This window comes from Muntiacus reevesi, chromosome 3 (genome assembly GCF_963930625.1).
Source record: "Muntiacus reevesi chromosome 3, mMunRee1.1, whole genome shotgun sequence".
Taxonomy (NCBI): Eukaryota; Metazoa; Chordata; class Mammalia; order Artiodactyla; family Cervidae; genus Muntiacus; species Muntiacus reevesi.
The window spans coordinates 124,294,234-124,321,888 of record NC_089251.1 but is presented as its reverse complement, the minus strand read 5'-3'; the positions used below and the strand labels follow the sequence as shown (position 1 = coordinate 124,321,888).

At 37.2% G+C, this 27,655-nt stretch overlaps 1 protein-coding gene across 1 annotated transcript in view; it reads right to left on the bottom strand.

Annotated features, from left to right (window-relative positions):
- The window catches only part of CUL3 (cullin 3), a 98,448-nt gene that overhangs the window by 40,427 nt on the left and 30,366 nt on the right, over positions 1–27,655 (bottom strand). The window contains exon 3 of the mRNA XM_065930458.1: positions 9,031–9,144. Within this exon, the coding sequence (XP_065786530.1) occupies positions 9,031–9,144 (114 nt within the window). The remainder of the gene's footprint in view (positions 1–9,030; positions 9,145–27,655) is intronic.

Genomic DNA, 27,655 nt, shown 5'->3' with positions numbered 1-27,655 from the left:
TGTTTAAAAGCATCAAAGAGCACCAAAAGCCACCTGGATTTGAGGGACCAGGACTCTGGAAAAATGGCAAGTATACTGAGAGGAGTCCTATGTTTGCTTTCACTCATTCCCTTGGGTCATCTGTTGTTATCACAGTAACTGGAGGCCAAGCAGAAAGTCATAGGTGGAATGGCTATCAAGTAGCTAAGGCTTCTGAGGCAAAAGTCTAAAGAAAAGAACCAAAGCTGTGCAAGCAAACCTCATTGAGACTTTTACTGACACATCATCTAAGCATGGATGAGACACCAAAACTCCAAACAGAAAGCAGCGCAGGGAGACTAAAGAGCTGAACAGACTGCTGGAAGACGTGCAGGCGGGACAAGTCAGTATTACCTCAAGGCACAGTAATGTGGAGATCAAACCGGTAACCAACTCAAGGCTTCTGACTGAGACCCCAGAAGGGTTTTTTCCTGTGAGTAAAATATGGTCTGAAGAAAACAAAAACGCAAACTAAAAATAGATCAACCTTAACAAAGGCTAAAAGCCAGTTTCATCTAGATTATGGTGATCTGCCCATACTGTGCCTGTCTGCCAGAAGAAAACTGCATTTCCTAAGGAAGGTTATCATCACTCAGGGCCTCCACAAATTTTCATATACAATTTTGGAAAAGTTACCAGGTCTGTCCCCAGCAAAACAAAACAAACACCCCAGGATTCAATGTCTAAAAACTAAGAGGAAAAAGCCCCAGGAAGTCAAAGTATTCTACACTCAAACTATCCAGAAGTGATTAAGAACAAACCAATGACGAACAAATATAAGTAAACTGTAAGTCAAGGGTCTGTGTTGTAATCTCTAAATCCCTAATAATAATAAAAGCATATATAAATAACAACTAATGGGGGAGGGGGTATAGTAATAAAACATACTTGACTCACCTAAAAGAAGGAAAGAAAACTGAAAGAAAAAAAAATCAATAAAGAACAGATGAGACAAACAGAAAAAAGAAAACCACAGTAGGATGGCAAACATAAACCCAAATTTGTCAGTAATCACATTAAATGCAAAAGAACTACATGCTTCATTTTAAAAACAAAGCTAATCAGATGGGGTTAAAAAGCATGTTATTGTTTGGTACTTACAAGTGACATACCTTAAATATAAGCAGACAAAAAAGTAAAAAGCAAAGAGTGGGATGAAGTTTGCTATGAAAACATTAGTTATAAGAAATCTCATATTAATACTAGACAAAGTAGTCTTTAAACAGGAAGTATTATGAAAGATAAAGAAGGATATAATCCTAAATTTATATTCACTGTGTAACAAAACTTCAAAATATATAATCTAAAAGGAGAAATAAGACTCAAATCAAATCCGAAGGTTTTAATACTTCTTGGTAGTTGGTAGAACACGCAGACAAAAAAATTAGTAAAGACGTGTAAGATCTGAACTTGATTAGTAAACCTAACCAACTGATATATACACAACACTTTCTCCAACAACTGCAGATTGAAAAACTGAAATCAACTGAAATTAAAAACTTCTCTTCAAAGACACCATTAGGAGAAAAGACAGATCTAGAATGAAAGACAGTATCTCACAATACATTTATTATTTAATGAAGTATTTTTACCCAGAACTCTCACAAATTTTTTAAAAAATCAGAAAATCCACATTTTAAAAAATGGGCAAATGCGTAGTTTTATTTTGTTATACATAAGTGTTCATCGTTCAGTCATCTCTGACTCTTTGTGACCCTATGGACTGTAGCCTGCCAGGCTCCTCTGTTCATGGGATTCTCCAGGCAAGAATACTGGAGTGAGGTGCCATTTCCTTCTCCCTCTTATAAAGTGTTTTACAATAAATTAAAAGGGAACTTTCGAATTAGTGGTTAGAATAACTGCTGCAACTGCTATAGTATATAATATTTTTGCTGAGTTTCTAACTATTCTAATAATAATGGTTTTAAATAACTTCTGATGACAGGTATCTAAATCCTTAGAAAAGCACTTCTTTAATGAGAATTTTACTATCAGATTCAAAATTTTAAAATGAGAAAAGAAACAGTGCTAAAATTTCGAATATGCTTTCATAGCTTACACTTGGATCATTGATAAAAATCACTTTTCTTAAATTATAGGCTTGGGAAAACAGGATTATTTACCCAAGTGCGATGTCCACATCATAAAATTGCCCAATGACAGAAGAAATTGGAAAAAGAAACCCAGTTGTTTAGAATAGTGTTTGATACATAATACACATTCACTGCATACCTGCTGAATCAATTTATCCACATAAGCAACAAACGTGACTAAATGTTAGCTCAACTCTGTGTAAATAAACTATCATAAACATATAAGTGTGTGTGTGAAGTCTCCTTTACTGAAAAAAGTTTCATCTTCCTTTCCTACACCAAGGTATCTGTCCTCTGTGACTGCACCTCCACAGGACCTACCCATGATGGATTAATACCTGCTTGCCTTCCTCCCTAAACTCAATGTCATGGATTGCTACATCATCACTGCACACATGCAAACACAGTTCACAGGGCGTAAGTAATCAAAAGTGTTTATGGTTCTACTAATTTGCTGTAAGGGGAACTTAAGTGGATGGCAAGGAAGAAATACTAACTATCAAGCCCAATACTCTTAACCTTTACAGTATTTATGATGTTGCCCTGGTTTAATTTTACATAAAGGCCCAGTACTTAGCTTTTGAACTAACCATAAAAAGATGCCAAGGTATTATACTATCAGTCACAAATGCAAAAACTAGAGCACATATGGGGAACCTGTCTTGTACAGCTGTTTTCAAACTTTTCTCAGTGCTCAATCTAGAATACAGTAAAGAAGAAATTTTTTTTTGAATCTAAAAAGTACCAAAATCTACAAAAGAAAATGCAAACTCTCAAATTCTGTGATCTCCATGTTCTCATCCTATCTTCTGGTATCCAAGACATAGAAATCTTTGGTAGCTTTAGCAAACAGCTTATACTATCTCTCAACTTGGTTCCTTGATATCTATCACCTCTGATAACTGTAATTTTCATAATAATGACCAATTTGACACACTCCTTACAGATGCCTAAATTTTCATCTCCCATCTTATCAGGATTCCCTTCACCCACATATTGAGATGGACAGACTTTCAGCCTCATCATTAGAAGACCTCAAATATCTCTGGTATTAAAGATCCTCTTTTTCCTCCCACCTCCCTGTGTACATTTCAACAACTCCTCACTTCAACTACAATCTCGGGTCTACTGATCCCTAACACCGAATACTTGTTTCCTGGGAACTTGTGATTCAGTTGCCCGCTTCTGAAAACAGCACAGATTGACAATCAACAATTTTAACAATGCTATGACCTGAGAATTCTTCCCTGTACCCAATAAGCCAAGTTGAATTAGTAGGTTTTCCTTAGCTTTTGAATATTTTTCTCTGAGACGGCTAAGTCCCTCCAAAGAAAGTATGAAGGCTACTGATTGCCGTCACTATACAAACTTTGTGCCAACTTAAATTATTCCCTCACAATTACAGATGATCCACTTACATGGCTGACCCAGCATAGGGGATATTCCAAACCTCCCCGAGTGTTAGTTTCCTATTGTTGCTGAACAAATGACCAGCTTCAGTACCTCGTTTACTCTCTAACAGTTCCAGAGTTGAGAAGACTGAGAACAGTTTCACTAGGATAGATTACTATGTCAGCAGCACTGGTTCTTTCTGGAGGCTCTGAGGGGGATTCACTTCCCTGTCTCTTTCAATCTCTAGTGGCCACCTGTATTCCTGGGCTATAGCCCCTCTTCCATCTTCAAAGCAGATCGCTCCAATCTCTGTGTCTGTCATTATATTGCCTTCTCTTATTTTGACCCTCCTGCAACTCTCTTATAAAGACCCTGCAGCAGGATAACCTAAGACAATTATCATCTCATGATCCTCAACCTCATCACCTCTGCAAAGTTCCTTCTGCCATATATAGTGACAATCTCTAGGTTCCAGAGATTAGTCGTGGGCATATCTGGGAGACTGTTACTCAGCCTAACACATTCCTCAGTACCTCACATGCTTCTGCGACCTATTAACTGACTGTTGCATGTTCTACTTTATTAAGGAGACCTTCCTCAGTTTCTCTCCTCTTCAAAAAGTTCTTCCTACATTCCACCTCACCTCTTTACCCATCCTAATGACTTTCCTAATAGCTCAAAGAAGTAGTGATCCATTTTTCCCTTGGGTCAACTCTCCCCCCAAGACTTCGAATTTATAGCTTATAGTCTTTAAGGATAACCTCAATAGAACTGTATTTTTGTTATTTGTAAAAATGACTGGGAATATAGATAAACAAGTAAAAACATGAAAATATCTTTGAAAATCATCACAGAGTTTTATGCAGAAAATTCTTCTATTAACCTTCCATACCACAATAAGAAATGCTTTCCTATTTCTTTTGACATGAATTCTAATTGCTCCAAAGTAACCTACAGAATGCCAGCCATACATTTAATTTTTCCCTTGATATTATAGCTATTTTGTAGTTTACAGGGGGAGAAATGCATGAATATTAATATACCTGTGGATTATTTTGATAATTAAAGCTATTATATAACCTATAACAAATTTTCTTCATAAAATTAAAAAACTGAAAAGGAAACATACTAAGTAGCCCCAAACCAATCTTAGAAGTTTAACCTGTTAACTTTTCTTAAAGAAAAGGATGAATTAAAAATAAAGCAGGTTACACACTCCAACGCTTTCAGGGACAAAACAGGTAAATTAACTCTCAAATGTTAGAAAAAATATAGTGGCAGAATCACATGTTCCATTTTGAGATATGTGTACACTTTTTCTTTCTAGAATGCTGAACCTGCCAACAACAAAGTGCTCAGGGACAAATTTCAACCAACAGCTGCCTCTGTGTAACCTGTGACTCCATTTTCACTTTCAAGAGCCAGTGTTTCCCACAGTATCTATACACTGAGGCTTGTGCAGGGCATTTTAGACACAGACATCTCCCTGTCAGAGTAAAAGTCAGCTAGCTGAGGAGGAGGAAGGTGGTAAGACAGTGCAGCATCTTCTCTTCTCCCATGAGCCTAAGTTCTAAAAATCCAACAGTCAGGGCCAGTATTCACAGGAAGAAGAAATCTGCCTAGGTATATGTCTAATGTAGCAGGTAAAGTGATCTGATAAGTCTGGAATGAGGGTAAAAACTTCATAGAAAATAATGGAGATGTCAATATAAAAAAAAAATTGGGGGGGTAGTTTTTGGAAAATTAGAAGAATTTATCTTGATTGAAGCACTGGTTACACATGTGCATACATGTGTCAAAAATAACTTTGTACACTTTAGTTCTGCACTTTTCAATGTTAATTGAAATTAATTATACTTTAAATTTAAAAAACACTTATTTAATTAAGCCCAGAATACTACACATAAAAAAGCAAAATGAAGAGAATGAAGGATAAAAGAATTATACCTATGGAATATGAAAATACACTATCAACACTTTAACCTCTTTCTAAATCTAAAATTTTGCATTTTTAATGAGCATTTTTAATAAAAGCTCTATCTATTAAAAAACATGTATAGTAATTCTGAGATGTGGTGAGTGCCCAGGCTGCGCAGGGGGCTGTGCTGTGTTGGAGACAGAGCAGTGACACAAACACTGTCCCATCCCCACCCCTCCCAGCCCAGTCTAGCGGGGAAGCGAGGCATTAAGCAGCTGTTAGTAATGATAACACTACAGACGGCGGAGCGCTAGGTACAAGGAGAGCAGCTGGGGCCACGGGCAGTACAAAGCATGGAGCAAGGAACGCTTACCAGAAATCCAAGCAAAGCCTTGAAGGATAAGTAGGAACACATGACAAAAGTGAGGAAACATTATGGAAACATTTCCCGACAGAAGGCAGGTGTGAAGATTCCAAGACGAGAGAGAAGGATGAGAAAGAATCATGCACTTTAAAGTAATAATTCTAGGAACAATGTGAAAAAGAAGAGACGGGAGCATGGTGAATGTTGTATGACTAGCTACTGAGAAATCAAAGTGCTCTGGTCTTGAGTGGCAGATATGAAAACAGAGAAATTATAGATTCTAGAAATACATGATGTAGGAAAAAAAGAAGAAGAAACTGACAAGAATAATTCCCAGGTTCCTGTCATGACCAAATGCAGCAACACTGATTATGAGCTCACTTGGAAATGCCAAGTTTGAACTATCTCTAGACAGTGAAGGGAGCCGCCAGCTAGATCAATGAATTTACGAGTCTGAATCTCAGAGCATGAGACTAGAGAGAGAAGATGGGAACCATCTGCACAGAGGTGCTACAGAGAGTCAAGGTAAGTAAGTACCATGTACCGGGAGAGGGAAGCCTAGGTTAAGCCCCAAGAATGGCTCTATTTTAAGGGGCAAGAAGAGAAAGAAGAGTGACTGAGAAGAAACAGTCAGAAAGGCAGAGGCGTACCAAGGGAGTACCTGATCACAGAAATTAAGGACCCAACCACGCCAGAATAACAGTCGTCAAGTGTGCCAACGCAGCTGGAAAATCAAGGCAAGTGAGGATGAGCGGTGAGCTTTGCTTTCAGAGATGTGCAGACATTGGGATCCCAGTAGGAGCAAGACAGAAGAGCTGAGGTAGAAGCATGACTGAAACATACTCAAAATGAACGGTGGTGGTTTAGAAAAAGAGACACAGCAAGTGTCAACACTTCCTATGAGAAATTTGGCTGTGAACAGCAATGGGAGATCCTGGGCGGCAGTGGAGGGGTCCAAGAGAAAATTTAGCAGGATATTATTCTGAGAAGAAAGAGGCAGAAAACAGAAACTTGCAGACTCAGAGGCAACAGATGAATACAGCTTCCACCTGACGCTTTCTCTTTCTCTGAAAGGCAGAAGATGAGATTGTTTACTAAGAGTAAGGGGACCAGCAGGATAGCATTTTTAGGACCAGGCTTGAAGAGAAATAATTGTTTCAAAGTGGTAGAATGAGCTGACTAGACAAAGAGTGAGACTTCTAGGCAGTGTGGAATGTTGATAGAGGAAGTTTATGAAAATGGACACAGTACGAGGTTTCCCAAATAGGGTTTCTACCAGCAGAAGCCCAGGGAAGGCAAGTGGCTGGGTTTATCCAGGGCTGTTATACTACCAGATGGATTTGATGAAAAGATGAAGGGAAATATTACTACTAATTTTTACTGAACACAATACTACAGTCCAGGCCATATAAGTGCTTCACGTGAAGGGCTCCTTTAAGCCTCATGGTTACTCTACCCATGAGTACAATATTATTTTCACTTTATAAATGAAGCTAAGGAATAATAATTAGTTCCTTGATTATGATAATCAGTTCCCTGACTACAGTCACATAACAGCTAGGATTCAAAGTCTGAGATTTCTTTTGTGCCCCCGCCAACAAAAAATGTGGTGTATGTGCTGAAATAAAATAGAAATTAAAAAAAATCATATGGTATAAAGAATAAGTATATATTATTTCAAAATACTCCTTTTATCAATAGAGCAATGGACTATAAAATCACGAGTGATTTTCTATCTCAGTGTCTGTGTTGAAATTCAGACTCAACAAATCTGGAACTTAAAGACAGCAATAAGCGAAGTCATTTCACATTTAAATTCTAAACATTATGGTATGTTTTCACAGGCTACCTCATTTACCTCAAAATGTCCACATTAAGATAACTATTATGAAGAGGAAAATGAGGCTCAGAAAGGCTAAATAATCTGCTAAACCTTTTCCCAAAACCGTGAAAAATGAAGTAGCCCCTCTTTGACCCTCTTGCCAATCAGTTCAGTAACTCAGTAATGTACCACTCTTTGTGACCCCATGGACTGTGGCACTCCAGGCCTCCCTGTCCATCACCAACCCCCGGAGCTTACTCAAACGCATGTCCATCGCATCAGTGACGCCATCCAACCACCGCATCCTCTGCCGTCCCCTTCTCCTCCCGCGTTCAATCTTTCCCAGCATCACAAATCCTGGGGTAACAGGCCTGATTGAATTTACTCAGCAGAACAAAAAATTTTATAGTTCTTTGATCTCACTGGAAATTCTTTTCAAAGACTGCCTCATTCTACCAAGTAAAGAAACTAAGATCCACTCTTACCATTACAACTAATTATCAAAAACTAAAAAAACTGAAAATAAAAATTCCAAAGCAGAGAGTAAAATCTTGGGAGAAAATCATTAAGTCCAATTCCCAAAGATAAACACTGAAGAAACAAGCTATTGGGCTTGAAGATTCTGCAGACATAATTAAGCTTGACGAATATTGATAATTGTATTTTTTTTTAAAAACCTGAGTTTTAATCTCCTTGAAAGCTATTAAACAGTCTAGCTCAAGTCAATGTTTTCCTAATTGTTTTGATCAACAAGGTATTTTTTTTGAATGATAAAAACAAAAAAGTTATACATGAAAAAGGGAATACACATCTGAAGAATATATATACATACGTGTGTGTGTGTGTGTACACATATACACACACATCCCTAGAGGAGGAAATGGCAACTCACTCTAGTATTCTTGCCTGGGCAATTCCATGGACAGAGGAGCCTGGTGGGCTACAGCCCATGGGGTCACAAAGAGTCGGACACGACTGAGCACACACGCATACTATTAGGCGAGATAGACGGCAGTTGCTAAGAGTATAGTTATTACAAAAATATTTGCATTAATACAGTATCTCCTGTAACTGAAAACATAAGGACATTAGGTAAAAATATGCAAGAGAATATTTAGCTTTCATCTCTCATGTTGTCACTCAACTCCCCTCACTCAAAGAGAGATGGGCTTTTCAGTATTTCCCATATTGAAGCATAAGTGCTAGATATTGAGAAAAATATTACATCTTTTCCCTTCTAATAATTAAGTATACAAACAACTAAGATTTTATTCATATAAGCTGAAGTTGGCCCTTATGACATAAACGGTATTAAAAAAAAGAAGAAAAGCTTTCCACACTGAGTTGTACCAACTAAATGTGACAGAAAAAAAGACACTGTGTTCTGAAATGCTTCAAGGAAAAACAACAAAGCTCTACTTACCATATACATTAGTATGTCTCTAATCATCACCATAGCTGTCTGATGATCATTCCAAGCTTGATTTAGCGTTTGAAGAAAGTTGTTATTCAATGAATTTAGTACATCTTCTCGCACCTATTAACAGAAGGGTTCATTACGGTTTGTTTATACACCCAACACACACTCATATGTATACATGCACATTATCTGTTCAACAAAATAATGAAATCTTTGATTTTAAATCAAAGAAACATGTTACAGACCAGCAGAAATATTTTAAGCTATAATATAACCTACACACAGATAACTAACAAATGCGTTTTGTATAGTCCAGACCGGTCTCTTGACCTCCAGAATCATAAAGCAACCTCCTGGGCATTTCTCAACCCTCCAATGATGTAACTTGTCAGCATAAAATCCTAAAGACTTACGAAAGAACTACAAAGGTGCCACAGAACTGGTCCCAGGCTATATCACTCCAATTAAACTTCCTATTACACTATGCCTCCCCCATTTTGAAAAATGGTCAGAAACACTGATTTTGGAGTCAAACTACCTGGGCTTGAATCCCAGTTCCCCGACTAGGAGTGCAACCTTGGGTAAATTACTTCATCTCCATGCTTCAGTTTCCTCATATCTGAAACAGTATCCATTTTATAGGACTGTTTTAAGGATGGAATTACCACTTGAAATACACATAAGACAGCGCCTAACACTCAATGAGCATAAAATACATTAACTTGATGTACTCCAGCCACCATGAAGCTGCTACTGCAGATGTGCTCTGCCATCTCCTCTGCTGGGTTCACAACGCTCACTCCCCTCCTTCTCTTCTGCTCAAGTTTAACCCCCACAAAAAGGTCTTCCCTGACCATCCTGTTTTAATAACAAGACCTCTACTTCTTCAGCCTACACTTTGTTTTTCCTCCCAGTACCCATCACTCATTACCAGTATGTTACATATTTATCTGTTTATTACTGCTCCACGGCAGCAGGGATTCTCCCTCCTCCATGTGTACCTCCCACATCTACAACAGTGCCTGGAGTATGAAAGACCCTTTATTTCATCCCCACCCTCCAATACCATGATTCACCTGCAACAAGGTCATAAGTTCTTTCACCATATCTGCCTTTGCATAAAGTTCCTTCCAGTCTGAAATACCCTTTAAAGGCAATTCTGATAAGAATTCAGGAATTTTTTTCCACAATCCACAAGTATATTCACACCTTCTCCAGTAAAGGTTACTGACCATTACGTCTTCCTGCTATGTTATCAGTCCAATGGAAAAATTCTTTGACTAGGAAACAGAATCTAGACTCTGGTTTTAGCTTTGTCATGAAGTACTGCATCTGTCCTCTAAGCTCCTATGACACTTTGGAACTATTAATGCCAGTTTTTAAAATCCAACCAATCTTCCACGGTCCACCTCAACTCTCAGTAACTCTAGCCTAAAGCGACATTTTTTTTTTTTTTTTTTTAATTTCTAAACATTCTTCACCATAGATAATCTACAGCAGTGGTTTAACTTTTTTAGGCTGGGAAGAATCTGAAGTTACAGTGCTTTCTGACACCTAAAACTCAAATTATAAATACATGTAAATAAAACGTCATTGTGTATTAGAACTAGAATAAAGTGAGTTTAAGTGCCAAAAATTAAAAACACACACACACATTATTCTCAACACAGAGAAAGCTGAAGCTGAGAAAATTGTAATTTATTTTTTCTTACATGAAGAGGAAAAACAGTGGGAGATTTTATTCTTGGGACAATTAATCTATTCTACCAAACATACAGTATGAAAACCACTAGTCTATACCACATAATTCAAAATTGTATCATATACTCTTGTTCACAAGACTAGAGCTACTTGACTTCAAATATATCATGAAGAGATTACTCCATAAATATGTTGACAATATTAGGAGTGATAAACATCCATGTCAGTTGACAGTACTATGTTAAACACTTTCACGCAAAGTGGTAAAACCTACTTCAAGTAATTAAATCTACCACACATCATATGCAAGCTCCCATATGCTAAACAAACAAAAAAACCCAGCAAGCTGAAAATGTACCTATTTACAAAATTCTTCATCAAGCTTCATATTCTTTCACTGACCCTCTAAATTCTGAATAGCAATTAAATTAAAATCATGACAATACTAGAGAAACTGTATTATACATTCTAAACACCAGAAAATCTAGAAATTAATCATTTGAAAGGATTTAAGTGAAAATATTCCCTTTGTTATAAAATCAAGTTATATGTTAACTCTATTTATAAAGTCATTCTGATTTTGGAATGCAAAAACGTGCTTGGTATATTAGGTGAATAAATGAAAAATTTACCTATTAAATTTAAAAGCTATAAAATAAGGCATGTTTTCTAAAGTCACTAATTTATACTCTAAAAATATTATCAGCAAGTATAAGATACTGCCTTTCAGCAAGATTAAAATGCAATCAGCCAGCACATGTCATAAATGATAACACTGCTTTATTTGCATTATACTTCAAAAAATTATCCTCACAAATCAGTAATAGTGAATTCTACTTAGTAGAAAGGAAGGTGCTATTAAGAGTTAATTTTGTTATATTTATTTTTGAATGATCACACACAGAGACACGATTAAAAGATGAAAGATAAATGCCCTTAAATACACTTGCTGCAATCATCACTCTATGAGCAAGAAATTATTCCTCTAAAACTGTTTCAGAAAAATATCTTTGTACTGATACATGAAAAGTGAAAGATTATTTGTCCAAACATACAATAAAATGGTAGGAATGAGATGAAAATTTAATGTTTACAAAGATCAAAACAGGCTTTTTCAAGACTAAGCTGGCATATAAAGCAAAATACACAACGTGACAAAAGATTTAACCTTTATCTTACAAATTATTAACGTAACAGTACAGAAAGTTTGAAACAGAAAGTGTGGAATATGTAACATTATTAATCTCACACCCTACCAAAACCATAATTAGTTTTTGCACTAGCAAAGGCAAAGGGGAAGAAGAACCCTGAGATAAAGGTGGTACCAGAACCAAAGGGTCCTGCCAATCATACTGTGACCAGATCCATTACTTTAAAAATCTACATGAACATTATGCAGATGAAGAGTTGGAATGTGCAGAATGAGACGATGAAGAACAAGTAACAAGACCATGGAAGCTGAGCGAAGGATGATGTACCAGCTGTGACAAGAGGCTAAAGTAGTAGCTGAAAACTGATGACTATGCAAAGCATCTAGCCTTGCAAAGGATAAAGCAAGACACAGTAATTTAAAACAACAGATCATAAACCTGGCAAAGAGACAGAATCCTACAGAGACTAAGAGATTTCAATCAAGAGAATGAGAAAATAAGACAGACTGGAAGAAAATATTTACAAAAGACACACACACCTGATAAAGGACTGTTACCCAAAATACACGAAGAATTTCTAAAACTCGGCAAAAGAAAACCACCCAGCTCTTAAAACTGGCAAGACCAGGACACCTCACCAAAAAGATATTCAGATAGCAAACAGGCATATAAAAAAATGTTCAGTCTGAATTAGAATAACAATGGGATGCCACCACACATCTATTAGAATGGCCAAAATCCAAAACAAGGACACCACCAAATTTGGTGAGGATGCAGAGCAACAGAACACTCAATCACTGCTGAGAGGGATACAAAATGATACAGCCACTTGGGAAGACAGTGGCAGTTTCTTACAAAACTAGACATACTCTTTACTATGTGATCCAGAAAATTATGCTCCCCAGAATAAATATCAAAGGAGTTGACAACTTATGTCGCCATAAAATTCCCCACACTAATGTTTACAGCAGCTTTACTCGTAACTGCCAAAACTCATAAGCAAACAAGATGTCCTTCAGTAGGTGAATAAACAAACTGCGGTACATCCAGACAATGGAATATCACTCAGCACTAGGAAGAAATGAGCTATCAAGCCCATGAGGAAAAAAAAAAAAAAGATGCAGAGGAACCTTAAGTACATACTACAACGTGAAAGAAGTCAATGTGAAAAGGCTATGTACGATATGATTCCAACCACATGACATTCTGCAAAAAGCATAACTAAAGAGACTGGAAAAAAGATTTGTGGCTGCCAGGGCTTAGGGTGAATGGAAAAATGAATATGCAGAGTATAGAGGATTTTTAGGGCAGTGAAAATATTCTGTATGCTACTGTAATGGTATTTCATTACACAGTTGCCAAAACGTATAGAATAAACAACACCAAGAATAAACAACATGTAAATGATGGACAGCAGGTGATAATGATAAGTCAGTGTAAGTTCAATATTGTAACAATCGCACCACTTTGGCAGGGATGCTTGTGGTGGGGGAGACTGTACCTGTGTCAGTGGGCATACAGGAAATCTCTATACCTTTTGCTCAATTTTGTGTGAATCAAAAACTGCTGTAAAAAATAAACTCTATCTTAAAAAGCTTCCCTGGTAGCTCAGATGGTAAAGAATCCACCTGCAATGCAGGAGACCTGGGTCAGGAATATCCCCTTAAGAAGGAAATAGCAACCCACTCCAGTATTCCTATCTGGAGAACTCCATGCACACAGAAGAGCCTGGCTGGCCACAGTCTCATGGGGCCGCAGAGGTGAACACAACTGAGCGACTAACACACACACAGAAAGTCGGGGGCCCACACAGGATCTAAAAGAGAACCTGGGTATTCTTGTTTTTAAAGAGCTACCCAGGTGATTCTGATGTAACAGCCAGGATTAGGAGACGACTGACTTAAAGAGCCACATCAGCTATTTTTGTTCCTTCCCTGTGCAAAAGTTCCTCAATATGAATGTTTTTATATAGTTATAATAATAATCATCATACTATATGTGGTTCTAAGTTCGGATCTTCTTAAAGCCATCGTTAACATTCAACATTAACCTTTACTTTAGGAGACAAATTTCTTGCTCTATCATTTCATTTCCAAAGCACCGCAATAATTCAAAGAAAATGGGTATAGCAGAATGAAAACCGAGCTAGAAACATAGTATGTAGTTTCACTTTTTTAAATGCAACAGCTGTGCTGAAATTTTTTTATCATTAACACTTGAAGTAATAAAATAGGCTTCATTTATTAAAAAAAAAAAAAATGTCATCTGAGATTTAAACAATTTTCAACCTAACACCAAAAGCATGAGCCATAAAAGAAAAAAAATGATAAAATGGGCTCCATCAAAATTGAAATCTTTTGTTCTGCAAGTACTGTTAAAACAATTAAAAAGACAAACTACTGACAGGGAGAAAGTATCAAATGACTTGTGACAAGAATAAAAACAAAAAAACCCCAAACTCTTACAACTCAAGAAAGAAAGCAAACAGAACTTTTAAATGGGGGAAAGACTTGAACAGACACTCAACCAAGTAAGATATAAAATGGCAATGTGGCATGAAAAGATGTTAACCAACCTCAGGTAGGAAGGAAAGGCAAATTAAAAGCACGATGAAATACCACTACACACACCCATGAGAATGGCTACCATACTGACCGTGTCAAGGGCTGGCAAAGATTCCGAACAGCTAAAACTTTCATACATTGCTAGTGTGGATACAAATGGCACAATCCCACAAGAAAGCAGTCTGGCAGTATCTCATGAAGTTAAACACACACTCACCACATGACACAGCAATCCCACCCCTAGGGATTTACCCTAGAGAAAGGAAAACCTGTATGCGCACAAAAACTTGCACAAAAATGTTCACAGCAACTCTATCACAACCAGAAGCAACTATACAACCCAAATGTCTTGCAATAAGTAAATAGGTAAACGGATAAGCAAACTGATACGCTGGTAACAAGAGAGTATCACACAGCAATAACAAGGAACAAACTACTGATACACACAACAGACTGCCTCAATTACAAAATAATTATGTGAATGAAAGAAGTTAGTCTCAAAGGCTACAAACTGTATGATTCCATTTATACAATATTATTGACAAAACAAAACTACACTGACAGATCAGTGGTTGCCAAGTATTAAGAGTGGAAGAAGGAAGTTGACTACAAAGGAAAAACAGAAATTTTCTGGGGTTGAAGGATAATCCATACTGACTGTGATAGCAATTACATAAACCTACACATGGGCTAAAATTCACAGAACGGTACATGAAATTAAAAGGCTAATTTTATTGTATATTGATTTTTAAAAATTTGCAACGTTTATGTTCTCAAATTGGGTCCTGTTTCATTACTGTATTATTTACATAAGCAATGATGCCACAATCATTATTCAAAAAAGCAACCTGAATGCCAAACAATGAAGAATCATTATTTTGAGTACACCAACCTTCACTGAGGCCTCTGCAATAATTCAAATGGACATACTACATCCTCCACTTCTGTGAACACAGCTTTCCCTGTCCTTTTTATTACGCCCTCAGCAAAGATTAAAGTGTATTAGTAAATCAAAACTAAACCTTTATTTTTCTATGCCATAACATAAGTTCACTGTGTTCAATGATAAACTGACATCCAAGCTGTAAGAAATACATCCTCAAATCAATCAAATTACTGACGAGGGGGAGAAGGTGGAAAGGGTATGACAGGAGAGGCTAGCAGGTAGGAGCACGAGTGGGAGCTGAAAAGACTGACAAGGAGGCTGACTGTGGGCCAGGAGCTCATGGCTAAAGATCTGAAGGATATTAATAATCTATACATTAACTCCCCACCCTCTAACACACACACATTTATTTTTAATCATTAATTAAAACTTTTTCACCCTCTAAGTTTAAATTTCTGGGGCAAATCCCAGCAAGCCAATCCTAATGTCTAGGTATTTTATCAACCAAGAAATTTTATCAACTAAAAGTAATAATTAAGACTTTAATTCTCAACTTTACTGAAACCAGAACTGAGCCATATAATTAATGATGATGTGGACTACTGAAAAGGACTTTCTTCTTTAAAAAATCTTCAAACTCAGGACAAAACTTAATTCCAATATAGATAAACCTCTGAAAAATACAGACATTTGTATTTGACACTATTTTGCATTGAAATATACACCATGTATTAAAAACATCAAATGGTACATGAATAATATGGTGCATGTGCTTAAAAAAAAAAAAAAAGAAAACATTTAAGGGTACCACAGAGACACTATCATGTTAAGAGGTGTGCCTTCTTAGAAATCTGGAACATTTCAGTGTTCACCCAGGAGTTAAACAATCAAATTTGTATTTGCAGTTACCCAGGGCAGTTACAAAATAGGACTTTGACTAAGTTACTTAACCTATATATTCTGTAGTTCCTCTTCCTATAATATGACAGATTGATCAGATCAATGACACTCATGCAATGCCTTAGAACCATTCCAGGGTGGGCTATTTCCCCTAATTAATATGATTTATACTGGTTTTGTGTGATTTTAAAAGTAGGGTTTTCCACTGATTTAAAAATATAGGCATACCTTGAAGATACCATGGTTCTGATTTCAAACCACTGCAATAAACCAAGCATTGAAATAAAGCAAGTCACACAAATTTTGTTAAGGCGAGTCTCATGAATTTTTTGGTTTCCTAGTGCAAATTAAACTTACGTTTACATTATATAGGCTATTAAGTGGGCAATAACATTATGTCTAAATAAACAATGCATATCTTAATTTTAAAATACTTTGTTGCAAATAAACGCTAACCATCATCTGATTCTTCCAAGTGTTATAATCTTGTTGCTGGTGAAGATCTTGCCAAGGTGTTGATGGCTGCTGACTGATCAGGGGTGTCTGGTGAATGCTGGGATGGCTGTGGCAATTTCTTCAAATAAGATGACAATGAAATGTGCCACATGAATAAACTCTTCCTTTCAACACTGATTTCTCTGTAGTATGCAACACTGTTTCACGGCATTTTACCAACAGTAAGAAGTGGAGTCAGTCCTTTCAAACCTGCTTCATCAACAAAGTTTATGTAACAAATCCTTTGTTGTCATGTCAACAGCCTTCACAGTATCTGTACCAGAAGTACATTTCATCTTAAGAAACCATTTTCTTTGTTCACCCATAGGCTTCCCTGGTAGCTCGGCCAATAAAGAATTTGCCTATGATGCTGGCAATGCAGGAGATGCAGGTTCAATCCCTGCGTCGGGAAGATTCCACTGGAGAAGGGAATGACAACCCACTCCAGTATTCTTGCCTGGAGAACACCATGGACAAAGAAGCTTGGCGGGTTACAGTCCTTGGGGTCATAAACAGTTGGACGTAACTGAACGACTAACACACTTTAAGGTTCCAATACTAATTCTAGTTTTTCTGCTACTCGCACCACATCTAAAGTTACTTCTTCCACCCTGTGAGCCCTTCCAAGTCATTCAAGAGGGTTGGAATTAACTTCTACCAAACTTGTGTCAATACTGGTATTTTGACCTCTTCCCACCTATCAGGAATGATTATCAGAAACACACTGAAGAGGGTTGCCATAAACCTTCACTTTGTAAAAAAATGCAGTTTTTTTACATTACATTAGCATTTACACTGCTAAGCGCAGTAAAGCAAAGGCACAGTAAAACAAGGTGTGCCTTGGACTGCCAGAGCCACTTCATACTCACCAAGTACCTTCTCTTGGCTCTAAATTCCAAAACATGCTGCTTGTTTCACCTGATGAAACCAAGTATTTACAAAAATATGCAACATTTACCATGATCAAAAATAGCATTTAAGTTCTCACAACATTTGAACTTTTCAGACCCCTACGTATATAATCTGGGAACTTATCATTTTGCAAATTTTACCAGTCACATAAATCCTGTTCTTCCTAAAAATGGGCCACCCTGGTGGTTCAATAGGGGAAGAATTTGCCTGCAATGCAGGAGTCGCAGGACACTCAGGTTCGATCGCTGGGCTGGGAGGATTCCCTGGAGAAGGAAGTGGAAACCCACTCCGGTATTCCTGCCTGGAGAACTCCATGGACGGAGGAGCCTGGTGGGCTACAGTCCAAAGGGTCACAGTCAGACACAACTAAGCAAGCAGGCAGGGATTTCCTAAAAACGTCATTAAAAAATAATTTCAGAAGATCTCAAAATACGAAGTGATGCGCTATAAACCTATCAATAAACGTGGCTTCGTAGTGAATCTCAACAGAAGCCAAGCCATGAAGTGTAGAAGGTATCTCTTCTAATCTGATGCATCCTTTGAAAAAACGCTCCACAGCTCTTCTCCTTATGGAAAGATTCTTGATTTAAAAGATCACATGGTAAATAAAGGCAGCACAGGAATACAGATGCTAAAAAGCCCATCTGCCTGATTCAAATCATAGACCCAAAATTAGGTAGATGTGTGACCCTGAGGGACTTCGTTTGTGTGAGAGTGATAGTGTGTGTTAGTTGCTCAGTCATGTCCAACTCTTTGCAACCCCATGGACTGTAGCCTGCCAGGATCCTCTGTCCATGGGATTCTACAAGCCAGAATACTCGAGTGGGTACCCGGAGGTAAGGTACCCGTTACCTTCTCCAGGAGATCTTTCCAACCCAAGAATCGAACCCAGGTCTCCCGCGCTGCAGGCGGATTTTTTTTTTTTTCAGGCGGATTCTTTACCAAGCCACCAGGGAAGCCCACAAATAATGCAGTGTATAGCCCATCCCTTCTCCAGTGGATCTCCCCAACCCACGAATCAAACTGGGGTTTCCTGCACTGCAGGTTGGTCCTTAATCAACTGGGCTACCAAGGAAGCCTTCACTTGTGTATCAGATTTTATAAAATAGCACTTACTTCAAGGAGTTATTGTGTGGATAAAATAAGTCAACATGCACAAAATACTTAGACCAGTGCCTAGCCCACATTAAATGCTACATAAGCATTTGCTTCCATTAAAATATTACTGTTACATTATTTATAAAATTATTTGAATCTCACTACTGAGAGTGTAGTCTGCAGAGTAGAATCATGGTCAATATCCTCATCACCACATTCATCCTCTGTGAGCTTGACACACCGAATCATAATCTGCGTTTTAATAGAATACTTTCTGAGATACACACACACACACATATATTCACATGTTTTATACGGTGTTGATGCTCAGCTCTCAATTTCCACCTGATTACTGCTTTCTTTCCTTTCTTTTACATAACAAAAATCTCTCCGTAACTAGAAGGAATTACTTTATTTCATATTTTGAGGAGTTCATAATGCAGCCAACCTCCATTAAGTCTGATGAATAGATGTAGCTAATCCACAATACATATAACAACCTTAAGGCTTTTGTATCTCAAAGTAAACTTCTACTGAAGGTTGCTGTTGTTTAGTCGGCCAGTCGTGTCCGACTCTTTGCAACCCCATGGTCTGCAGCACGCCAGGCCTCCCTGTCCCTCACCATCTCCCAGAGTTTGCCCAAGTTCATGTCCACTGCATCGGTGATGCCTTCCAGCCATCTCACCCTCTGATGCCCTCTTCTCCTTCTGCCCTCAATCTTTCCCAGCATCAGGGACTTTTCCAATGAGCCAGCTGCTTGCATCAGACGACCAAAATAGTGGAGCTTCAGTTTTAGTGTCAGTTCTTTCAACAAGGATTCAGGGTTGATTTCCCTTAAGATTGACTGGTTTGATCTTGCTGTCCAAGGCACTTTTCAGGAGTCTTCTCCAGGACCACAGTTCAAAGGCATCAATTCTTAGGTGTTCTGTCTTCTTTACAGTCCAGCTCTCACAACTGCACGTGACCACTAGGAAGACCACAGCCTTGACCAGGTAGCAGAGTAATGTCTCTGCTTTCAATACACTGTCTAGTAGGTTTGTCCTATTAAAGGTTAGGAGAATTAATTTTAACTTTTGTAGATACTTTAAATTGTCTAAGAATTCACTAATGACAAGAGATTCCTGAACGGAATAAAATTCACTGCCCTTTTGATATTTTCTAGATTCACAGTACTATTCTCATTATCTTCATTTATTTTTAGAATAAAGGCTGGCCACCTTTATCAGAGGATTCATACCAGTATCATCAAAATTAAAGACAGCTATTTCAGGGAAACTTTTTTGTGACCGCTGTCAAAAGATTCTTCTGTAAGTTTACTAATGCATACATAGTTACTAACATAAGTTTAAGAATTTCACTAAGTGTCCAAAATGAAGGTCTTAATTTAAAAGGATACATAACATTTTTTCCCTGAGCTGACAATTCTAATATTTAAAGATTAGTTTCAACAAGCAAGCAGGGTGTTAGGCACCATGGGGAATATAAAATTCACTCACTTAACATTCTCTACAAAGAAGGGTAGAAGGGAGGAGCCTAATATTAGCATTCATATAACCTCAATACAAAGTAGAATTCAATGAACAGTACTAAAGAAGTCAAAGCAGGTGCACATGATGCCTATTAGGACAACAGGCTTTCATAGTTTCATAAAGAAAAGTCGCTACATATTAAAGAAGATTTTAACCTAAATTTGGGATTAAAAAAAAAAATACATTCTTACTTCAAAAACAGTCTTAAAAACTTTTAAAAAATAACACAACTTGGAAAACCAGGATTTAAGGATGAAGTCATGTCCTGAAAAATGGTAGCTTTTTATCTAATGGATGGAAAGGAAAACAAAGAACAAAGCAGTATACCACAGAAGGACAATATGATTATCATTTGTCAAGTACTTCATTCCCAATGTTTAAGACAGTAAGAAATACATTAAAAGCACCAGTACATTACAGCACTAATATCATAGTTCAACCTGAACAGGGACACTGACAAAGTGAATAGTAAAACATACACAAAGCGTGGCAATACAGCAACCACTCTCTCCTAGGTATCATGAAGAGAAAAGACACAGTTCTACAAGATCACACAATCTAGAGTTCCCAGCAAACTGACAAGACTCCAGCCTCAAGAAATCAAAAGTAGTCAGCTCCAAAACTAAACGCACTTTAAAATGGTGCTTTTAACGCCGCTTTACAGTAGTTAAGATTCAGTAATGAACTTAGGTAGGGAGAAGTATTACTTCATATACAGAAGACAAAACAGATCTCGGCAGTTCACAGATATAAACCATAATGGCTTCCATTTGACTACTAGTATTCTTAGAGATTCATTTCAACAGACAATGATCGATGCCAACTACAGGGAGAACAGAAGACACAAGGATGAATGAAACAGATCCTAGCTTAATAAAAAAAAGAACATCACTAGAAAACACAATCAAGACTATGAGCACTGCCCTCACAGAGCTTATAGTCTACTCCACAATTTAAGTAGAAATAGCTGGTATTTAACATGGGTGAACTTACTAAAGAACACTCTAAACTTGGCTCTTCCCCAGTATTTCTCTTTCAATCCTTTAAAAGTAGAAACTACTCGATTTCCTACCCCCCTCCTATTCTGCCCGCTATCTTTCTGACTCTCCAATAATCCCTACTCCTACCCTATCCCTAAACAAGCTCGTCCTCTTTGAGGATCATCCTATTTATATTCAAGTCATTCTTTCAAATTCTATTCCTTAAGGGTTTGTACACCTAGCTGAGAGCCTTCCTCTTCTTTCTGACTCCTGTCAGGGTCACCCTAAGCGACTCTAACATTCAGTGGGTTCCTCGTTTCTTCCAACAACTTTAGATTTAAAAAAAAGGACAAGATGGCACAGGAATGAAAGGTAAGTAGCAATGAAGGACTGAAAATGGAACTTCTATTAAACCTTTTACTCCATCTTTTCCACTTCAGGCTTTTTGAAGATTAAAAACCCAATAGCTCCTAGCACCCACAGAATAAAAGTCAAATCCCCTACAAAGTTAGGCCAACTAACTTTATCATTCTCATTTCCTACAAATCCAAGTGAAGTCCTTTATGTTCCCTTTAAACTGATACTGGTCCACCATACCATGCTCCTACCTACCTACCTTTTTATTTACTCATGACATTTTCCTTACTGAGATTATCTTTTGCCTATGTTTACATGATGAATCTTCTATAATACTTTAAGGCTCATCTAACATGACCTCCTCTTTCTACTTTGCCCTGAATTCTTAAGGCAAAATAATTCCCCTTCAAATGTGATTACCTCACTAAAACTGGGAGGTGAGGTTTCCTGCTGATAGGCACTGTGTCTTAATTATTTTCTGGTGCATAAGACACAGGAAGACTCAGTATCTGTGGGACCTCTGAGCTGAATCTGTCTTTGCTAATGAAATTGTATTCCCTAGTGTTTCTATCAATTCCTTTTTAAAACTCCAGTTCTTCCCATTCTCCCTCTAAAGATGAGGAGAAACATTAATAAACTGAACAAGTAGTTTACACAGAAACATCATTTTCAGCAAAGGTCACCCTACATACAAAATGAAAACAGTAGCATGTTTTTCTACAAAGAAAATTTACACCCACACCCACAAAATCAGTAAGAAGTCACTTAAAAATTGAAATTATTCTCCTTCAAAGCATCATTTTTCCTCCCTGCAAAACAGAGTGCTTAGAACTGATCAGGATTACAAGGCACAGATTCAAGTATGTAAGTTGGTAACCTAAGTTCCAGAAAGATGGAGATCTTTGATTTAACACAAATGCATAGTCCAGTGCCCGGAATTAACAGGTCCTCAATAGGCAGTTTTCTGAATAAATGAAAAGTGAGGAGGATGAAGCTCCTCTTAATCTGCCTTCCTCACACTGATTCCATCAAAGTAAGACATTATTTGAAGAACAAGATAGAAGGACTTTGAAAACCACTGGAATAAATATTCCTTTCAGCAATAATAAACTTTCTTAGTAGAGTTGAAAAGTCAACATCTTTTCTGTTCAGCTATTTTCCTAAAAGAACAAACTTTTAAAGCACAGAAATTAGCTTTTATAAACTCACTTATGAGGCTGTCTTATTATTATGACTATAGAGTAGAAATTTGGGGAAAAAGGAGGGAAATTAACCTTAAGACAAATCTAAGAAACTTGTTAATCATAACAAGATTAGGATAATAAAGTGTTTTCTATATTAAAACCAAAGAGTTTCTCCTGACCTTAAGAAACAATTAAAAATGGAAAAGCTTCTATTCTAAACACGTATTATGGCACATGAAAGGACAACAGTAAACTCAAAAACTATCATTTTCTAAGTAATCCCAAATTATCAAGGTACATAATCATTATATAAATTTAATGCTCATTCAAGCTAACAAAACTAATCCCAATCATTTTATACATTAATAATCTGAAGTCCAGAAAAATCTAGTAATTTTTTTAAGATTTAGTGGTAGAATCAGGCCTAATGCCTCATTCTCCCTACTTTCTATCCAGTACTTTTTTTCACTGCATCTATTTCTTAAGTATTTATTATTAAACTATTATTATATCTATTATTATTATTATGGAGTTCTTAGCAGTGTATAGAAGAAAAACTAAGTCCTCTGTAGAGACTTTCTATGAAGTCTGAATCTCAAATAGGAATCTTCTAAAAGGACATGACTCAAAAAAAACCCAAACACTTTAAATATCTGACAATTTCATCAGCTATACCTCAATAAAGCTGAAAAATAAAATCAAAAACATAAAAAAACATGGCTCCATCCTAACCTACTCTGCCACAAGTAATAAAACATTTGTTTACTTGTTTATCTGTTCCATGAATGCAGATATAAGATGCATTCTATTTAGTATTTCTTACACCCAAGCCAGTCCAGCAAATAATACTTTTGAATGTTAAATTTGGTGATGATTAATTTTACAAGGATACTTTTGAGGCTTTTACAAAATGACCTATAATTTAAAAATCCTTTAAAACTTAAAAGCAGCCTAACCTTTTTTCTCCAATATAATCATGCCTTTAAGGGTATCTGAGTTAGGAAAAAGACAGCCCCTGAGAATTCTGAAATGCTCTCACATTTATGACAAGGCAGAGAGGCCACAACACACAGTGGGTTTTGTTTTTGTGATCTTGAGAAATTTACTGAATTCCGTTGGGTCTCAGTTTCTTGGGGAAATATTCTTCTACAGATAGAAAGAAGTAAGAAACAGCATTTAACTTCTACGCCTGCTTCAATGTGCCAAACTTATTTCTTCAATGTGAAAAGATAGTCCTGGCTGTCTATACCACAGCACTAAAAGGTTCACTTTAATGGAAAATAATTTTGCTTTAAAAAATACATCATTAGCTAGGCAGTTCAGCTAACTTGCTCAAAGCACAGTGAACAAAAAGCTGTAGGAATGCTTCCAGAACCATAAAAAGGGATACATTCTATGAGACTGAAGACATATAGCTTTGATACCACAGAACCCTAAACCATTCTCTTACCTTCCAGACAGAAGGTGCAATGTAGTGACAGGCACTATTGATTTACATGCACAGTATCTTTCTGCACAATAGGACATCCCGAAGTCCTATGTGGTAGAACACACAGACTTCTTACATCAGAGGACAAACATTTAACGCTACTGTGTGATGGCTCTGTCAGTTAAGACTTCTTGTAACAGTGTCCCCTTCAGACAGTACCGTATTTGTACGATTTTTTAGTGTCTTATAAAATCAAAGTAGAAATGAAATAAGATAACGGGAAACAGAAAAATGCAAGCATAGATACCAGCAGAGGTCCAAAAACTTAATTCAACTGAGACAAAGAAATCATCAGATATGCTGACACTGGCACATTTCCTAGTCAAAAATTAACTAGCTTAAGGTGGTCAAATGAGTATTTATGAAAGAAAAAAAAATTAAAGAACATCTTCAGATGCTGCTATTTCATTAATACTTATAGGAGAAATAAAAGTTCAGCATATACATTTTTTAATTCTTTAGCAAAATCAACTCAAATATATGTTCTCTGGCATATACTGCAGAGAACTGGCTATATTTTGAAATAACAGTTAATATTAGATATGGGACCACTTTAAGAGACTATACTGAAGCTCTTAACAGTTACCACAGAATTATTGTTCACATGACCCCAATTTCTACCTAACCATGTTTCAGAGTCCAAAAATCTGTCACATTAACACTGACCTCTCACTCTGACCTTCCCGCCTCTCCTCACCTTTTGAAATCAAAGCACATAAATATAGAGGTTTTTTTCCTGCATCTGTGCCCAAGCTGCAAAGCACTTCTTAAAAAAAAAAAAAAGAAGGAAGAAAAATGTATCATACATTCAGGCCAACTCCCACAGAGATATCTTCTCCCTCACTTGCCAATTCCTTAGTATATTCCCCACAGGAGCTACTCCAAGACTCTTCATCTCATTTTCAGAAGATACACTGCTTAATTATTAGACTTGCAGTAGTTTTAGAACTAAAGCATCTCAAAGATACTGCTGCCAACTCCTTGATTTTAACCATAAATAAACCAAGAACTAAAATTTAAAGGACTACAGTTTTATAAACAATGAGGCAATTTTCATGAAACTCCACATGCACCCTCAATTTCAGCATATTTACTGCATCTTCATCCATTCATTATGCCTCAGCAGCAGATTTATAAAAAAGTTAGGGATTTAGCCTGAAGCCATACTGCTTGAACACTGTTTCAGCTAGGCTACTTACTAACTTTGTCAAAGTGAAGTGTTAGTCGCTCAGTGGTGTCCAACTCTTAGCAACCCCACAGGCTGTAGCCTCCCAGGCTCCTCTTTCCATAGAATTCTCCAGGCAAGAATACTGGAGTAGGTTGCCAATCCCTTCTCCAGAGGATCTGCCTGACCCAGGGATCGAACATGGGTCTCCTCTTTTGCAGGCGGATTCTTTAGCATCTGAGCTACCGTGAAGTCCCTGACTTCGTGTATTTGGACAAATAACCAACACTGTGTGCCTGGGTTTCTTCATTTTTAAATAGAGGTAATAATAGTACTATCTGGCTCTTTGGGTTGTGACCATTAACTAAATGAACACACCCAAGAGCACTGAAAGTGGACCCAGCACATAGTAAACACTAAGTGAGACTTAGCCGGGATGGTCATCATCACGCCCTGTGAGAATCTGCTCCCTTTCCACCTTCACTTCTCCACTGCTCCATTTCACATTCCCTTCATATCCACAACTTCAGCTGCTCCAAACGTCTCTGCTACAGCTTTAAGCAAACCTCTCCCACTCTACTTTTCTTCGCTTTTGATGCCAAGATTCTTAGTCTTAATTTCTCACACCTGTTTACCATAGTTTGCTTTTGAAGATTCATCCCATGTCTCTGGGATTTTTGTTTTTGAACTCCCAACACGTATTCCACAGTGCAGGCTACCAAATGTCCGACCTCACTCTCCAGTTCTGAGTTCCTGCCAAGCTCCAAACCCACCATATCTCTATTTGGACATCTTGTTACAAGCTCTCACACAAATGTCCTCACATGTAAAATGATTTCTAAGTTGACTTCTAACTATAAAAGCTTCCAATATTAATCTAAAACAAAATTTGTCATCTCCTCCACCCATTCCAAATCAGTTTTCCACCAAAGTTCACAATAATTCTCTTGGTAGCAACGTAATTCTCTCCCAGTAACTAAATTTTATCTTGTCTTATTTCAGAATTTTTGACATCACATTTTTAGACTATCATCTTAATTAGCTTTTTCCAGGTATTCCTGTTTTTAGCACACACATCCCCTCTATTCTACTTTATAGCACTCTCATCTTAATCTTAAACTATTCTGTCATATTATCATCCACTTAAAAACCTCCAATAAACCTCCAATGTAAAGTCCAAATTCCTTAGCTTGGCATTCAAATTTTTCTCCTATCTATTCCCAAGTCAACTCTGCAACACTACACTCCACTAATCCCCATAAATTATTACACATCTCAATCCAACTCTACTTACCACCAAGCATATTTCTGCATAATCAAGAGACATCTGACATCCTGGGAACACCTTCTGCATCATTCACTTACATTTGAAATTTTTCATGGTTCAGTTCAATTTCATCCTTTCCTATAAAATCTTACAGCCCAGGGTAATATTTCCCTCATTTGAATAACTATGCCATTTATTGCCTATACAACTCATTTGCCCTTTAATTATGTAATGCCTCACACTGTTATCTAAATGTATGTATCATCCCTCACCTAAGAATAAAAACAAAAACAAACCTGGAAAGGGACAGCATCGTATCTCTTTGCATCTACTATATTTTCTTAGAAAGTTGTACACAGTTAGGCACTTAACAACAACAACAAAACTACTGAATGAATGAAGAACATAAGCACCTTGCTTCATGTGACACTAGCTACCTGCTCATGTAATCCCATTTAAGAGAAAAGAATTACAGAAGAGTAGAAATATAAAGTGATTATTTTGTAACCATTGTAGAAATAATGATTCATGTAAGAATCATCAATGGATGCTAAAACCATCACATGAAAAGTTTCTTGGGGAACAGGATATTTACACAGTCTCACAATATATCTGAACAAATTACTTATGAATTACAAAGGGAAAAAAGGTACCTTCACAGTGGAGAAATCTGGCGGACACCAAGGGATCAAAGTTAACATCACCAATAATGGGGTAAACTGACATCATGTGCCTCCTGATGTGATGCACTGAGGACACAACATCACTTATGTACAATTCCTGCCAAAAACGCATAACCTGAAACTAGTCATGAGGAAACAATCAGACAGACCAAAAACTGAGGGACAATCTACAAAACAACTGACCTATACTCTCAAAACTGTCAATGTGCTGAAAGACAAAAGCAGGCTGAGGAATCGAGTGAGCGATCCTGGATTAAGGTCCTGGAT